The sequence below is a fragment of the Theobroma cacao genome, chromosome 1 (genome assembly GCF_000208745.1).
Source record: "Theobroma cacao cultivar B97-61/B2 chromosome 1, Criollo_cocoa_genome_V2, whole genome shotgun sequence".
Lineage (NCBI taxonomy): Eukaryota > Viridiplantae > Streptophyta > Magnoliopsida > Malvales > Malvaceae > Theobroma > Theobroma cacao.
Genome location: NC_030850.1, coordinates 30,191,622 through 30,210,855, shown reverse-complemented (window position 1 = coordinate 30,210,855; position 19,234 = coordinate 30,191,622). Strand labels below are relative to the sequence as shown.

Below are 19,234 nucleotides of genomic sequence, written 5' to 3'. Positions count from 1 at the left end.
CTTAATTAGAATATATGAAGATTGGAAGGAGGGGGAGAAGAATATTAATAGATACGTTCCGAAAAATAATTGCTGCACGCATGTCCTTAACTTTTCATTCTGCCATATATTCCGAGAACCATGACTTTGAAGTCTCAAAAGAAATAAGAAGAAAGGAAATTTTACGGAACTACTTTGTTTTGATGTGAAGTTGTACAAGAAAAGACCATTGTAGAAAGTTTTTTGTTCTGACAAAGAAGGGGAAAGAGAGGGGTTTGTGCATGAACCTGTTGCGCTAATTAACTACAATAATATGGTTCCTAGAAGCATACTTCAAATTAAAAGGATTATTGTGTTACAGAGGATGGATGAAGTATACGATGATTTTAGATTTAGACAGGAAGACCCTCTATCAGACTAATTTCCATGTATCTCTGAAAAGCTTTGCAGTGTAATATTTACCTTCAAACACCGTGTAGTGGGCTATTCCGTTCATAAGTTGCCCCAACAATGTGTTGTTCTATATATTTCATTTTGTTTTTACTTTTAGGTATTTTGTATGTTTGCTTCTGCTGCTGTGCACCCCTGCCCCTTCCTTTAGCAGCTCATTAGTTCTTAAAATCTATTCACAAACTAACTCAATTATCAAGAATATTGATCGTCATGGCTTTTGGAATATGATGGTTATCAGTAAAATCTGGCATTTCAATCTCTAGCAAATTGCCAGATAGCTGAAAATAGATGCATTGCATATGTATACTAAGTTGATACTGAACTCTTATTCTAAGCATTTGATCCTGACGATACAAATACCAAAATTAAGCTATTTCACATTTGAGCACGCTGGGCGCATGCCTCATCAATTTTTGTTAGGGAACAAAGAGAGTGTATTTAAACTATAAGCCAGAGGCTCTGCCTATATTACCTTATGAACTAAGATTCTTCGGGCTCCATCCGGCTGACGTTTCTGCTCATTCTTGCCCTTGTATTCTGAATAAATGTTTCAGAAACTTCATTAATATTCAAGCCCAAACCTGTAAGTATTGGTTTTGAGACATCAGGTTGTTTTGTTGTTGGCAATTTTGGACTAGGAAATTTATTGCCCGCCTTCTTTTTCTTGTCTTCCTGACCGGCACTATCAGTTATAGAAATAATGATATTTGGGCCTGTTGAACCTTTATCTCGAATACGTACTTCATTTTCCCCATGGACTTGGGGTTTAGTAGTGCCAACTAAAGTACCATTTAGCAGTGGGATCTCCTTCTTCCCCTGCGAGCCAGTGAATTCGTTCCCCTTCTCCATTGCTTTGTCATCTTTCGCTGCCACATGGTCGGACCAACCAAGCTTGTCAACAGGAGTCCCAGAGTCCAGCTCTTCTGTTAGCTTGAAGCGAATCTGAATTGCAGAATCCGGATCATCCTCGAGCTTCGAGTTTACGCTTTCCTCTCCGCTTTGTTCGTCATGGCCGATGAGTGGTTCTTGCACCCCATTCCTTGCATATTCATCTTGTGGCCCTTGATTGCTCGAGCCTTGGGGAAGAGAGTGGCCCCAGGTTAAGCGTCCCAGGCCTCTACCAATGAGGCTGCTCAAGATGAAGTTGAAGAGCCTGTGGCAAAACCCAAGACGCTGAAAGTCCTTTTCCTTTCGGATCTGCATGACGTGAATGAAAGACTCAGCCAGAGAGAAAGAAGTAACGCAGCTGGATGGCGAAAATGTTGAGCATGAGAGCTGTTATTTGAACATGTGTCTTACCTTGCTTGGATGATTCTATACTTGGGATTTGGGGTATCAAAAAGAAAGAATGTGATTTCCGTGGAAGGCTGGAAGCATTCTTCTCTCGTCTAATCCCAAAATATTTCTTATTTCTTCACCTGCTTTAGTGAAAAGCAAATACAGCTTGCAAGAACAAGCCAATTTACTGGATTCCTGGAAGTGGAATTCTACTTTGCTTGAAGTTAATATATTCCTAAACAGCAACAAGAATCACCGAGCGAACCCGCAAATCAGTTAGCCTGGTGATTGGTGGATGTAGCAGAAATGAATTAAGATACCATGTAATGTGAGGCTTTTAAGCAGATGCTTTATCACAAGAGGGCTATAAAATATTCCTTATACACCCCATGTAAACACAGCTATGGAATAAAGCTGATTGAAACTTTGATTTTAGGTGCATATTAAGAATCTTTTCCCTGGCCCTACAAGCTGTGTTGAAACCAGGAAAACTCAAGAACAAAGAAAGGGAAAGTTGTGAATTGAATATTCTATCACTTCTTTGAAAAAATGTTCAGGTACAGCTATTTATACTGAAAGTTACTTAGGCGGGAAATGAAAACTGCCGTTAATTTCTAATTAACTATGATCGAAAGATCTCTCCAATTCTTATACTCTTTAATTTTATTTAATTTAATTCGTATATTTAAAATTAAAATAATTTTTTCTCTTAATTTTGAGAATTACGTCAATTTAGTTACTTTTCCTAATGACATCTAATTTTATCTTTAAAGAATGATGTCAGCGCTAACGTGTCACATTTTGATAACCTAGTGTTTGAGATAATGAAATGGTATGTCACATGGCACTATATGATGATGTGGCAGTGCTGACGTGGCACTGACATGCCACGTGACAAATCAAAAAATTTTCAAAAAAAAATTATGTCACGTCATAGAGACTAAATTGAACAAAATTGAGATGTTAAGGAATTAAATTGATAAAAAAATATTTGAAAAGTACAAATCTTTAAGTATATTATTAATATACTTATCAATAAGCTAAATATTTAAGTGTAAAAGATTTATAGTGTTAAAAAATATATATAAATATTTTTTTACTTGATTATTTGATTTTAGAATATGTAAATTAGTTTATCTTTTTTACAAAAATTAAGTTTAAATTCTCCTTTTATAAAAAAAAATTTAAACAATTTCATACCTAAAGTCAAATTAAGATGAATAACTTGCATTACGTTAAAATAAAATAATATAAAATAATTAAATATGTTGATTAATTACAACTTTCACAATTTATAAATACAAGTTCTTTTGAAATTATTTAACTCTTACCTAATTTACTTTTTATTTAAATTTACTCAAATTAAAAAAATAAGTTGATTTAGTTACAACTTTCACAATTTACAAATACACATTCTTTTGCAATTATTCAACTCTTACCCAATTTACCTTTTTATTTAAATTTACTCAAAATTTCTTATAAAACAATTTTATTTAAATTCAAATGCTACAATCAAATTTTGGTAAATTTAAATATAAATTATTAATTTAGATCTACAAAAAATAGTACAAATATTTACAATTATATTTAACTTTATCAACAATAAATGCAGTCTTTAATCTTAAAATTTCAACTTAAAAAATATAACTTGAAATATTAAACAAAATAAAAACATAAAAAATAAATAAATAATTAGAAGGGTGGAGCTCAGATTCTATGGCTGTAATAAGAGGTTTATCATGTTCAAATTAAGCAAATTAAAACGAAGAATTATTTTTATAATCATCGCTAATTCCATATCTACGTTCTTCATTTTTTTAAAAAGAAAAAACTAAATCAACATATTTTGCTAATTTGACTTTAGCTCAAGTTAAAAACTAAGTTAAATAAATTTCAAATTTTTATACTATTATAAATAGAAGAAAAAAATTTATTTGGTCATTTTATATTATTTTATGTTAACGTAATATAAGTTATTCATCTAAATTTGACTTCAGGTATGAAATTCTTTTAAAAAAAATTTTTATAGAAGGAGTATTCAAATTTAATTTTTGTAAAAAATATAAATTAATTTACATATTCTAGAATCAAATAATCAAGTAAGAAAATATTTATATATATTTTTTAACATCATAAATCTTTTACACTTAAATATTTGGCTTATTAATAAGGATATCAATAATCTACTTAAAGATTTGTATTTTTCAAATTTTTTTTAATTTAGTCCATCAACATCTTAATTTTGTTCAATTTACTCTCTTTATTATATATTTTTGCTCAATTTAGTCCTTATGACGTGGTAGGTTTTTTTTTGAAATTTTTTTGATCTGCCACGTGGCATTGACATGTCAGCATGTCAATGCCACATGGCATTACCACATCATCATTCGCATGCCATGTGGCATACCACGCCATCATCTCAACTCCACGTTGTAACGACCCACTCACACTGTCGTTTCCGGCACACAGGTCATATAAATAAACCTACACAACCCGGTTAGCCTTTTTAAGCATTTTATTTCACCTGTATTTATTTCCTCACATTTTCATTACTACTTTAACTAAATTTGTCAATCATCAATGTCATTGTCTCATCCATAATTCACATCGAAATAATAATAACCAAGTAATAGTTCAAAGCAATTTGATGGCATAACTCCACATTTTTAATTTACAATATTTAAAGATCTTAGTCTCAAAATAATTCTAAACAAGTTATTTATTACAACTTTAAAATGACTAGACAACTAGACAGTGGAGCGATGTGAAGAAAGCTAAGAGATGCCATTATCTACACAGTTGCAAAAGGATTCCTTGCCAACGATGTCCTCAAATCTCTATTTATCTGCACATTAAATCATGTGGGTGAGTCTCACAGACTCAGTGATCATCGGCTTCATGAGCAAACGGGGAAGGGAAACAAACATAAAGATGGAATATTTATAAATCCAAGAGTAAGCTTTGAAAACATACTCTATTAAACTGAGAGATTTTTTATACCTTGCAAGTCTTAAGAATAATGAATCACAAGTAAATACATATGAAAATGGTTATATTTAGAATGCTAGAATATCTTTCAACTTCGATATTTAGTCAAGAGTAAATCCAATGACAAGTGTAGAATGAAGAGTCTCAAACATAAAAATACGAAATAACTAGTCACTAATGAATACGTAAATTTCACTTGCCATTCAATGATAAATTTCCAGTGTTAATGCCATGTAATGTATAATAAAAATCAACAAGTAAGCATAATCTTCGGATAAGTTTAGTATAGCCCTTAGGCTTACTCTTTCAGACATCATCACCTACTCGTGGGAACTGCCCACGCCACCATATATAAATCGAGGCTTCAAGTCTCCTTTTACCTACTAGTGGGAATTGCCCACCCCACCTAATGCGAATCGAGGCTTCAGGTCCCCCTTTACCTACTCATGGGAACTGCCCACACCACCTAATATGAATCGGGGCTTCAGGTCCTTTTTTACAATCAAATATCGATAATCAACAATCACTATTTTGTGCACAAAGACCACACTTAACTTGGTGTGGTAGTAGGTCCTACCCCGGAGTATCTCAATCATGTTAAAATAAAAATAATTACAATTTAATGCATTTGCAAAACATGATAAATCAAAAACAATATAATCATAAATTGAATGTTATGCATAATTTATTTCAAGGCATGGCATATCCATTAAATCAGCATGCTAAGTGAAATCGATAATTTTTTTATCAAATCCCATGAATCAAGTAATGGTCATTTGCCCAAATATCACACAAGCTTGCAAGGTATTATTTTGAAGCGAAAAGCTAGACAAAGGTTTGTTTCCCGGTAATTAAAAGCATGTAGATATATACTTATGTGTAATATAGAGAAAAAAGCGGATTTAAAATTCTTGATTGCAATCACAAACAACCTAGGACTTTCTACCAACTCATGCTTTTCACAATTTCATCAACTATCAAATAGAATATATATAATATATATTTATAGGGATATAGTTTTGAAATTTAGCGCTCACTCACCTCAATTGGTGGGATTTCTCACCAATATTTATCCTTTGAGCCTTAGCTTAATTTAGTTTTAATTTTGCCACAAAGTTCAGCATTTTTCAAACTAGCATCATCATCTTAGCCTTCATGGGTTCAATGCCTTAGGATAGTGTATTTTAATTTATCTAAGCTTTGTTGATTTAAATTTTTTTTCCAACTCAATTATTCTCTTCGAAACTTCACAAGTTTGCCTTTAGTTCACAGCCACAATTTTGGTAGAATTTTCAGCAATCAAAGTGCCATTTCAACAGTCCCTAACAACCCATATTTGGCATTCATCAATATGTTTTTTTTTTCTAAAATTAAGTACTTAATACATAAAGGCAGTAGAAATTGTACTTAATGTTCAATTAAATTTTTATTTCTCAAACTTTGCAGCAACATTCAAACATCACATTGTAAATCCATACTATCAAGGCTTCTCCACTCAACTTATGGCCAATTAATATAAATCACCCAGAGATATGCCCAAGCACTCACCGTAGTTGGATGATTTAGCCCTTCAAAACTAAACTTTCAACATCATTCAACCCTCAATGTCAAATTTGCCATAAAGATTAAATGATTATTACCTACTTGAATTTATAAATAAACAGCCCAAACATGAAATCTCGTACCATACGTTCAGCTTTTAGCTTCAGGATAGAGTTTAGAAAGCTTTATCTCCTTAAAAAACGTGGTGGTTTAAACTCTCATGGTGTGGGCTCTTTGCTTCAAGTTTCCAAGGAAACAGAAATTCTTTCAACGCCTTCCATCTCCTTAATAATTTCTCTCTTGCTTCCTCCTGGTTTTTGAACAAATGTGTGGTTTTAATAAAGCTCTAACACTTACCAAAATCTTCAAGGCTCGGGTTCAAAGGAGACAGCTGATGCCAAGTCTGGTAGAAAAATGAAAAGAAAGCCATTCAATGCACCTTCAAGGCAGACGGGATTACCCAAGTCTAAAACTTTTTGCATTAGTCAATTTCTATGCCTCCATCCTGCAGACTTCTTTGTATCATCACATGGTGGAGGACCCATATGTCCCCCACTAACCCATATTTGTTGGTTTAAATAAGTTTTTAATGAGTATTAACCCATGGTTTTACGCTTTAGTCCACTTTCACCGATAAAATTTCTAGTTTTCTCTTTACTACATTTAGTTAACCTTGCAAATGGTTTATTTGTACAAAGGCTCTCTTACTTCAACTAATCTAAGTTGCCTTTTATTATTTGTGTTATTATATATTATTAAAATATTATTTTACTTATCATGTCACCACCTTCAATTTTACATATATCTTCTTACATTCTAACACTCATAATTCACCTTAATTAGCAAAATAATTTTCATTAGATTAACATCCTAGGGGTGGGATGTTACACATGTCATCAAAATGTGACACATCAGCACTAACGTCATCCTTGAATTGCAAAATTGGATGTCGTTAGGGGGATGGATTAAATTGACGCAATTCCCAAAATCAAGGGACTAAATTGCTTCAATTTTGAGTGTAGAGACTAAATTGAATAAAATTGAAAGTACAAGGACTTGAGGGGTCTTTTGACCAATTAACTATCCTAGTCAGCTAACAAACTATTAACTACAGGTAACAGTAACGCTTATTAGTAACTTGTTAAAGTACTCATTCCATGGTTACTTAGATTAAACCGTGCATTAAAGCTCTTCAAGGTGTACGGTGCGTTTTCTCCTTTGCTCTAAAGTTTTCTTTTTCATCAGCTCTTCCTTAATCAGCTCATTTGTTACTTAAACCCAAATTTCAGCTTTCAGCTAATACTCCCCCTCAAGGTGAATTATGAATGTTATGAACATTCAGCTTGCCTAACAATTGATGGAATCGTTTACGTTGCAATGCTTTAGTAAACAAGTCTGCCAATTGTAACTCAATTGGAATAAGCATTGGTCCAATAACTCTTGCTAAAACCTTTTCAAGCATAAAGTGACAATCCATTTCAACGTGCTTGGTGTTAAGGATAATACTAGACGTTATCTATTATTATAATCTAATTTCTATACTTATCATCTTAGTTTTATCTAGATACTTAGTTTTATCAATTAGTTTTACATTGTTGTATATATATGTATACTCTTGTCAATCAATAAAATAAAACACTTTCAAATCTCTACATGACATTAGACCTTTATCACCATGAGATTTATTCTTTAAACCTCTACCTCTCCTTTCTTTACTCTTACAACTGCTCATTACACATTTTCTATCAAACTCATTACCAAAAACTACTTGGTTTAGAAAACATAATTTTTGCCTCTCTTAAAGTATCAAAATCTTAATGGCCTTATTGATGGAACCTTTCGTAAACCAATCAAGATTATTCTTTCTCCCACCATACCTCAAGAAGAAATTCTCAATCTCGAATATCAATCTGAGTTTCAAAAAGACCAAATGCTTCTTTATTGGCTGTTATCTTCTTTAACTGAAGAAATCGTTCCCTACATGATTAGGTTATCCTTTTTTTCTGTTGTTTGGCATGCTCTTGCCAATGTCTTTAGGTTTATTTCTCAAAGTCATCAACTCTAGCTTCACATTAAACTTCGAGAATTCAAGAAAAGTGATATTTCTCTCTTTGAATATCTACAACGAGCCAAAAATCTTGCTGACGAATTGAGTGCTGCTGGGGGGACAATGACCTCTGCTGAATTTAATGCCATTATTTATCGAAATATAGGTAGTGATTTCTACAGTATTATCACGGCCCTTAATCTTCGACCTAATCTTGTCCCTTTTCATGAGTTGGATGGTCAATTAGTTGCTCATGAAATTATTCTTCAAGGCATTCATAAGCAACCAATTGGTAACATTATTTACGAATCTACTACCTCTTCTAACAATTTTGGCCTTCTCCTTTCTACACCTTCTATGCCACTGTCTTTCAACCCAAAATCCTCTATCTCCCATTCACGCCGCCTATGTGGCCTGTATTAAATTTGTGGGCTCAAGAATCACATAGTAGATAAATGTAGAAAGCGTTATGGTCCACAACAGTTTTCTAATCCACCAGTTTATCGTGTCTTTTATGGCTCGTTTGCATTTTTTTCATCTGTTCCTTATTTGCCTTATCCATCTGCATATTACACTCATGCTACCTAGTTTACACCTTGGTTTCCAAACACTATGGTAAATTATCATACTATTCCGGATCTATCTAATCTCATAATTACCAATGACTACAAAGGTGGTGATCAACATCATGTGGGTAATGGCCAAAGTTTGCACATTTTTCATACCGGCATTACATTTCTTCCTTCTTCTCATGGCAATCTCAAACTTTGAAATATTTTACATGTCCCCAAATTTGCTACTGATAATTCTTGTTTTTTGAATTCTGGCCTAACACTTTTCTTATTAAGGATCAGGACACTAGGAAAGTTCTATTGCAAGGATCGAGTGAAGATGGAATTTATGTTCTTCGCTTTTTGCCAATAAAGAAAAAAGCCTTGGCTAGTGAACAGTTGTCTCTTGTGGGTTGGCATGCTCGACTTGACCATCCTCGCGTTCACATAGTTTTTCAAGTAGTTAGAGATTTTAATTTGCCTTGTTCGAAATCTTTACCAGTGTCTCCTTGTTCTTCATGTTTGTTAAGTAAATTAGCTCATCTATCTTTGGCTTCTGTTGATCATAGGAGTTAAGCTCCATTTGATATTATTTATTATGATGTTTGTGGCCTAACTCCTATGCTGTCAAGTTTAGGTCATAAATATGTTGTTTTGTTTATTGATGATTTCACTAGATACACCTAGGTATACTTTTTAAAGAATAAAAGTGAAGTCTATTCCATTTTTCTTAATTTCCACAACTTTATGGAACAACAATTCAATATTAAAATTAAAAGCTTGCAAATTTGCTTAGAATTGGACGACTACTCCCCCTTAACCACATAGCTTGGATGAGGATTCATGTATACTATTTCATATATATCTCCATTTAAAAATGCATTAGTAATGTCTAGTTGGAATAAAGACCAACCCTTAATTGTTGCCAAAGCCATAAACAGTTGAACTGTAATTTGCTTTACAGAAAGGTTGAAGGTCTCTTAGTAATCAATGCCCTATAACCCTTAACTACCAACCTTGCCTCAACTCTTTCTACAGAATCATCAGCATTCATCTTGACTTTGTACACCCATTTACGCTCAATAACATGTGAATTAAAAGGTAAAAGAACTATGTCTCATGTGCCATTATCCTCAAAAGTTTGTAACTTAGCTTGCATTGCATCTCTCCATTAAGGGAATTGAATAACTTGGTGATAAGTAGAAGGTTTAGATATGTGTGACAAAGAAATAGTGAAAGCTTTGTGAGCAGTAGAAAATTTTTGACAAGACAAGTAATATTCAATTAAATGAGAAGTAACATTGTGAGTTTGAAAAGGAAGATCAATAACATAAGCATCCAGATACCTTAGTAAGTGTCTGATTCTATTACTTTTTCTTAGTGGAGAAGAAAATGTAAGAGGATCAAAAAGAAACAAGATCAATGTTAGAAGTAGAAACACAAGTAGAGGATGAATGTGAGGTTGATTTTGATAAAATGACATTTTTAAAGTTTGATAAAGGAACATCAAAAGATTACTCAACAATAGGTTGATGATAAAAAACAAATTACCACCAGCATTGTCAAAAATATCAAAAGATGTATCATGCACACCAAATGTTTGAGAAAATGCAGGTAAAGATCTAGAATTATATGCATTACTAGATGGAAAGACATGCTCATGAAAAACTATATTTCTTGATATCAAGATTTGTTATGTTTCAATATCATACACCTTATAGCCTTTTATACCATTTGGATTCCCTAAGAAAACACAATTAGTTATCTTTTTTTTCAAATCTAATCTTATGTCTAGCTAAGGTAGAAACAAAGCAAAGGCATCCAAACACCTTAAAATGGCTATAAAAAGGAAGTTTATTGTATAAGAGCTCATAAAGACTTTTATTTTTAAGAACTAAGGTAGGAATTCTATTGATTATATGAATTGTAGTAAAGATAGCATCACGCCAAAAAGAAAAAGCTAAAGATGACTGATGTATTAAAGATCTTGCAACAACTAGAAGGTGTTGATGTTTTCTCTCAACAACACCATTCTGTTGTGGTGTATCAACACAAGTCAAGTGATGAACAATACCATTATTGGCATAAAAACCAATAAGTTTAAGTTCTTTACCATTACCAGATATGATGCATTTTATACAAATACCAAACTAATTTTTAGCATAATGAAAGAAAAAAGGCGTAATGGACTTAACATCAGACTTATTTCACATTAGAAATATCCAAGTAAAATGACTAAAATCATCAACAAAATTCAAAAAATATCTATGAGCAAATGAGGTTGGAGTAACATAAGGACCCTAGATGTCTGCATGAAGAATTTCAAAAACTGCGGTTAAGGTTTGAGAATGTATAGGAAAATGAAGCTTATTCTGTTTAGCTAAAAAACATATTTTACAAAGCAAATAAACATTACAATTAATTTCTAAACATTGTTTATGAATCTCATTTATTCTATTCAAAGGTATGTGGCCTAACCTAAAGTGTCGTAAATCAAAAGATTGAGGTAATATATTACAAGCATTAACAGAAACATTAGGAAAAAAACTAGACAGGTTTATCAATAGTGAACTGAGAAAGGAGTTGTTCATCTAGATTCTCTTGTATGAAATTTAAGCTTATAAAGATCTTAACAACCCCACTCACCTTCCATGAGTTAAGGTCTTGAATTGCACAATATGAATCAGTGAAGAATAAGAAATTTTTCTTGAATTTTTTAAGTTGACTAATTGAAATTAGATTGAACCTTAGTGTAGGAACACAAAGTACATTATGCAAAGTTAAAAAGGATATCAATCCATAGTACTTATGTGTGTCATTATAGCTTTATCCTTGTCTAGCAATTCAACAAAATAATTCTTAATAGGTCTAGCAGAAACAAAAGACTCTAAAGAACATGCTATATGATCTGTTACTCTAGTGTCAATGATCCAAGATTCTCGTTTTATCTTGACATTACATGCATATTTAACTTGACTTGGTACACCATGAATGGCAAAAGAACAAGAATGATTAGTGATCATACTTTTTTTTTTAATTGGGGAAGGGGGGATTTGAACCCTACTTTTTAGATAAGGAGATCATGCACCAACCAATAAGCTAAATGCTCTTATCATACTTATTAAGGTAAAACTTACTAGAAAATATTGTGCTTGTTGAGTATTTAAAGTAGTATTTTATCACCATCACCACTCGATCCTTCCTTATTAATGATTGCCATTAGCTTATGAATTTGCTACTTTATGAGTGACATCTGGCATATAGAACCAGATCCAATTCTTTTTTCTTCATGATCAAAAAATTGAAACATTATTTATAAATGAACTAGGTGTGACAATAGCAGCTGCAACATTGTTAACAGATGAATTATTCTTCTTGAAATTTCCCTTTCTTTTGGCGAACTTAAAGTCATCAACAAAACCAATAAGTCTATAACATCTTTCCTTTAAATGACCTCTTTTCCTACAATGGTTACAAATCAGATCAGATTTATTCCTTTTCTTGGTATCATTAGTAACCACCACTATAGCATATTCAAGCACTGGATGTGACTGAAAACTCAGACTCCTTTGTCATTCTTCTTGCAAAACAAGACTATATGCCTTATCAGAGGAAGGAAATGGCTCCATTAACAGAATTTGAGATCTAAGTGCAAAGAAAGTATCATTAAGATCATTAAAAAATTAAAACACCATATCCTTTTGATATTGATTTGAATATTTCTTAAAACACTTTGGATTACATTTTTCACAATGACAATGTGGTAAAAGTCTATAATTCCTAAGATCCTCCCATATACCTTTCAACTCAACAAAATAGGAATGTACAACCCTTGTCCCCTGTGTAATATTGCCTAAAGTATGTTGCAAATTGCATACATGAGTATCATTTGGTTAAGAGAAATTCTGTTTTAAAGTCTCCCAAATCTCAGACGCAGATTCCGTATAGAAAATTGTAGAAGCTATTGGAGGTGAAATTGATTCAAAAAGCCAAGCAACAATTAAATTGTTACTATGTGTCCAAGAAACATACAATGGATCTGTTGTTGCTAGTTTCTTAATTGTTCCATCAAAAAAACCGAACTTGTTTCTTATGGATAATGTTAACAAAAATGAACGGCTCCATGCAACATAATTGCTAGTAGTCAATTTAGGATTAACCACAACAAAACCATATTGATCAGTGTGGTGAACATAGTATGGTGACTAAAGTTCCTCAGTTAATGAAATAGTTTATTGTGAATAAGAAGAATTTGTCATCAAGAAACAGTACTTAAAGAAATACTAGAATACAATCTAATAACAGTAATCAACAAAGCAAATTTTATCTGAAAGTAACAGAATAAGAACCTATAACTGTGAATTTGATCTCCAGTTTGAAAAACAACTGAAGCCTTAATATGGCTCTTATACCATGTGAAAACCAGAGAAACCTCAAGAACAAAGAAAAGGAAAGTTGTGAATTGAACATTCTCTCATTTCTTTAAGAAAAGTTTAGGTATAAATATCTAGTATCTATTTAGCTTAACTTTTTTTCAACTCATTTATCGGCCAAATAGGATTTTGAAAACTCTTTAAAAAAATCATCTTTTTATAAAGAACATATTTAAAAAAAAAAAAAGCTAAAAGAAAAGCTCTAAAAAGGAGTTTTTTTCTTTTCTTTTCAAAATATGCTATCTTTTCAGAAAATACCTTTCTCTCTTAATGGATCTCCCCCTATTTTCCCCCTCTACAAATCATCCTTCTCCAACGTAAATCACGATCTCCCTCTTATCAATATTTCGCTACAAAAACAACTAGAAAACAAAAGAAAAAAAATAGAAGACCTAGTAACAAAATAACAAAATTTGAGATTTTTATATTCTTGCAAAGATTAAGAAAAAATAAATACCCAAAATTCAAATCTGCATTAAGGTACTATTTAAAGGTTTTCTTTCTTCTTTATCAAAAATGATTTTAATGTTAAATACATCGTTCCCTCTTATCTCTTCTTTATAAGGAAATTGAAGCATCATGCTCTGATTATTTGCTAGATCAATAAAAATATAATAGTATTTCTATTATATAAAGTTTGAAAACTGTTCTGTTTTTGTATGGATTTTTTTTATTTTAACATATAAAATTGTATATAAGCTTAAAGTAAATTTGTTCCACTTTAATTTATTAGGTGATTAAAGATAACATAAAGATAATTTTAACTAAAATTAGAGCTTATATAATTTATTTTATCTAATAGCTTACCAAACCACTTTAACTTAATTTTACAAGCTATTATTTTTCATAAAAGCTTCATAATAGCTTTTAAACTAAAATAAACTATGCCAAACAAACTCTTATACTGAAAGCTATTTAGGCAGGAAATGAAAACAGAGAAAAAAATGGATATTAATTTCTAATACATTAGTTAGCTAACAAACTATTAACTACAAGTAAAAGTAACTCTTAACAATAACTTGTTAAATAATCCATTCCGTGGTTACTTAGACTAAATGGTGCATCTAAGCTCTTCGAGTTATACGATGCATTTTCTCCTTTGATGCAAAGTCCTGCGTTAAACTCAGTCTTTTTCTTCATCAGCTCTTTCTTAATCAGCTAATCTGTTACTTAAACCCATATTCCAACTTTCAGCTAATACGATAATACGCTGAGTAGGCATTAGCTTCTTTTAAAGTAATTTCACTTGTAATATACAAAATCAATGGTTATTTAGATGTAGAAAAAGAGTAGAATCCAAAGAAACAAAAAGATAAACTAGTTGGTGTCTAGTTCACATAAAAGGGAATCTCAACTTTTCCTACTAAATTCATTTGATGAGAAAATCACTATTGTAAATTTGCAATATTGTTATGGCTTTTTGTGTTCGTAAGAACAAAATGAATCAGAACTTTGATCTGATTACTCATTATTATGCCAGAAGATTTAAGCCTCTTGCTGCTTTTGAAGGGCTTCTTTCTTTCTTTTGCTCTTTGTCTCTGTCAGCATAACATAAAAAACTATAGAAAGTCCATCCTGGAGACTTGATTCCACCAAGTTTCACGATAACTACGATAAGCAAGTCAAGTTGTGTTGAGGTCTTAGACCCGATCTGGGATTTAGAGGGGAGTTGGGCTGGATTGAACCTACAAGAAACCGAGAGCAACATCAGACGTTTTAGGTGATTCTCTCTCTCTCTTCGATCGATCATCAAGGAAAAAGCCAAAATGGGTGAAAGAAACAGAGAAAATGACAGAATATGGGTGTACCCGACACCATGCTTCACTTCCTTACGTGTTAAGGATATTTTGAAAGGTGACGTTGGTCTTAGGTGCCACGTGGATGCACCTTTTTATGGCTAGGCTTTTTGGACCTTTGGATATTGGGGTTGTTGGCTTAGTCATAACGAAGTTCATTTGAATGATACTTTGTTTTACCCTATTGTTTTGGGTAACACCATTAGGTAGCGTTTGGTATGAGGAAAGTGAGATCACATTCCCTATAATGTGCTCAATTAAATTACATTGTAGTGTTTATTTTACAACAGACTACTGCAATGTAAAATTGCAATGTAAAATTGCAATGCAATCACATTACAGTGAAGGGATGTAATGTGATTACAGTCCAAAACTAATGCAATCACATTAAATTGCATTTTGCAATATTCTTAAAGATACTTTTACCCTTCAACTTTATTACCTTGTTAAAAATACTTTGTAACGTTATAATTAAAATAAAATATATAATATAAAAATCAAAAAATAAAATAAAATAAAATATAAGAAATGAAAAATTATATAATATAGGTAAAAGAAATAAAATATATAATATATAATATAAAAAATTATATTAAAAATAAAAATTATAAAATTATAATAAGAAATAAAAATAAAATATATGACATTAAAAATACATTTAAGAGATGATATTATATAAAAATTAATAATAAAAAATACAAGTATATTAAACTTACATTTTAATAAATAAGGGTAATTTTGAAAATTAACATTACATTCCTAACAAAGTACTTGTAAATCAAACGCTGTAATGTTATCGTCCCTGCATTTTAATCATTATTTTGCTTATATACTAAACACTGTAATGTTATTTTTCCTGCAATCACATTGTTTACAATCACATTGTTTACAATCACATTACTTGCAATCACATTACCTGTAATAACATTACATTGTAAAGTGCCAAACGTCACCTTAGTTTCATTTCGTTATTGCTGAGATACATCTATGATGCAAAGAAGACAGAACATGCATTGAATTATCTGCATTACTTTATTGATAGTTGATGCAAACTAAAATTACACTAGAATGCTAATTATAAAACAAACAATTGTAGGAATATAAATTTTAGAATTCTCTTTGCTTATCAATAGCAATTATCAAAACATATTAGGTTACGAATTTGAAATTATTTGACCTGTTACACCTCAAATCAGATTAATTCATTATTATTTTCTTTTTGGATAGACACTAGTAGCTTAAAATAAAAATGTCAATAAATACCTTATAATCGACTACTCTACATCACTCAACTCGATTAAGTAAGATTAAAGAATTCTTAATCAAGTTTGAATGTGGTTGATAGTAGGATTATTATCAATCACGAATTATGGTAGTGATCTTAAGTTACTTATTAGTAAAAGTTAATTATAAATAATGAATTTGAATTATATATTTTTATTTATAAATTTTTTATAATTAATATAGTACTTACTAAAATTTATTAATTATTATAAATATAATTTTAAATTTTAAATTATTTTTTATAAATAACTTTAATTTATTAATTGAATGCTTATTAATAATATATAAAAATTCATTTTTAATTTATTTTAATTAAATATTTAACAATTAACATTTAAGATCATCGAGTGGGAGTGTAAATAACAATTCAAAAATTGAATCATATAATTATAATATTTTAATATCCAATCAGATAATAGAGTTAACATTAAAATATCCAAAAAATAAAGAATACTCTGTTGGACACCCCTAAACTCAAGATCAAAGCCTCTAAGGTGAACCGGTCTTGGTTCACCGTTAAAACCAACCAGAAATTGACCGTCTACCCTCTTTTGATGCGCACTTCACACCAGGCCTTTGATAGCAGAAAATAAACCAAAGCTTTGGCCTTCTTTTCCCTAATTTATCCGTAATTTTCATTTCCCTTTCATTTCACATCCTCTTGAAAATTTCCCCCAATTCTCTATCAAGTCACAACCCCACCAAAAAAACCCCTGATTTTCATCATGGATTTCTTCAAATCAGTTTTCGCGGACGATCCAGATCCTCCTAAACGCCAATCCGAATCTGGTTTCCCCAAAGCCGAAGACTGTGTCGTCGATTCCCCTCCTAAACAGCCCGATCCCAATCCTAATCCTAACCCTACCGGATGGAGCTTCGGCGGTCTAATCAAAACGATCACAACCAGATCCGAATCCGTAATCGAAACCTACCGTCGCGATCTCAAGGAATTCGGTTCGGGTCTAAAAAAAGAAATCGAGGTGGCGCAGGGCTCGTTAGAGAACGTAGGGCACGTGATTGACGAGTTCGGGAACTCCGTCTTAAAAGGAACGGCACAGATCATCAATCAAGGCAAGGATGTTGTCCTAGCCGCCGATAACGAATCCGATTCCTCTTCCTCCGAAAGCACTAGTAAAACTTTTACTACTCAACGGGGTTTGAACTCGAAACGGTACAGTCGATTTGATGCTCACGTGAGGGCAATTCAGGGAGATACTAATACTTTCAGTGAAGCGCCGGAGGATTTGGAGGATTATAAGAAGTGGAAATCAGGGTTTGGTTTGGAAGATAAGAAGGAAGAGATTGAGAGATTGATGGAAGAGAACGGGGAGCTGAGGAGAATTTATAAAAGGGTTGTTGGTGTTTCAAATGGGGTTGATCATGAGACATTTTGGTGTAGGTACTTTTACAAAGTTTTTAAGCTGAAGCAAGCTGAGGATATGAGGGTTAAGCTTGTTAAGAGAGCGATTTCAAGGGAAGAAGAGGAGGAGTTGAGTTGGGATGTCGATGACGATGAAGATGAGGAGGAAGAAGAGGTAAATGAGAGAAATGTGGGGTCGGACGCCTCTGTAAAGAAAGATGATGTGGGAAGGAAACGAAAAGATGAAATTGTGGAACTGAAGGCAGTGAATGTGGAATCTAAAGGTGAATTTTCGGAGAATAAGGAGCAAGCTGAGAAGGAAAAGGAAAGGAATCCTGTTGAGGAATTGCGAGTTGAGAGTTATGATTCAGATAAAGAGGGGAAGGGGAGTGCTGATCAATCAAGTGTCGGCAGTGTGGTGACTGAGAAAGTTAATTTGGAGAAGGATGAAGAGGTATGCAAGGAAGATTCAGTGTCGAAATCTGTTGAGAAAGTAGCTTCTGAAGGGAAAGGTGATAATGCGGAGTCTAGTAATGGCAATGGTAAAGACAGTGACTTTTCGGTGGTATCAAGCCATCCATCAATGCCTGAGGAGGAGGATCTTGGGTGGGATGAAATCGAGGATCTCAGCAGCATTGATGATAAGAGAGAGACTCATGGTGGGAGCCCGAGCTCCAGAGCTGATCTGAGAAAGCGACTAAGTACTGCGGAAGAAGATGAGGATTTGAGCTGGGATATTGAAGATGATGATGAAACGGTTAAAGCTTAATGAAAAATGTTAAGTTTCTTCTGAAAATGTTGAAGTTTATTACTCAATAGAATTTATTGCATTCTAAGTATTCCTTGTGTTTATCCCCTGTTAAGTGTTATATAGTGGGGAGGATTCATTTTCCTTTTTTTTTTTTTTTCAAGTACAATATCTTCTATGATTGTGTACTTTTAACACTTAATTGAAATGAAATGGAAGTTGCTATGTTGATAGTAAAATTGATTTTCACTTATTTCCAGAGCTATTTAGAGCTTGAAATGAAAGACAATTATTTATGCACTTGCTAACCTGGATGTTGATTGAGAAGATTAACAGATTATGTTGGACATTAAGCTTTCAAATTTGTTGACTGCGTCCGCTAAGGCATTCTGGAAGCACTTAGCCTTCACTCCTCTCTGTTCTCTTTTGATGTTTGCATTGGTTAGTGCTAATGGAAGTTTAGACAACATGTTTTGCTGTTACCTTCCTGTTCAAGGGATTCTTTTAGGACAACAATTGCATTAACCCTGCAAATAGAGGTTAGGAAAATTGCCAAAATAGCAAATGAGATGTAAATTAGTGCACTTGAACTCTAAAACAGATGGTAGGAAAATTAAGTTAAAACTCTCTCTTGGGAATTTCTTTTCCGAGGACTTTCTGCATGTTATGCATTTTGGGACAGCAAATGAGTTAATGATCTATGCTGATCTATGCCTGTAGTAATGGATGGATACCATAAGTGCTTACTGACCTAGATATCTCACTGCTCTTGTAC

At 32.4% G+C, this 19,234-nt stretch overlaps 1 protein-coding gene across 1 annotated transcript; it reads left to right on the top strand.

Annotated features, from left to right (window-relative positions):
• Positions 16,865 to 18,694, top strand: LOC18613416 (BSD domain-containing protein 1). Its single transcript, XM_018114281.1, has one exon. The coding sequence runs from the start codon at positions 17,077 to 17,079 to the stop codon at positions 18,478 to 18,480; it is 1,404 nt and encodes a 467-aa protein (XP_017969770.1). The 5' UTR covers positions 16,865 to 17,076; the 3' UTR covers positions 18,481 to 18,694.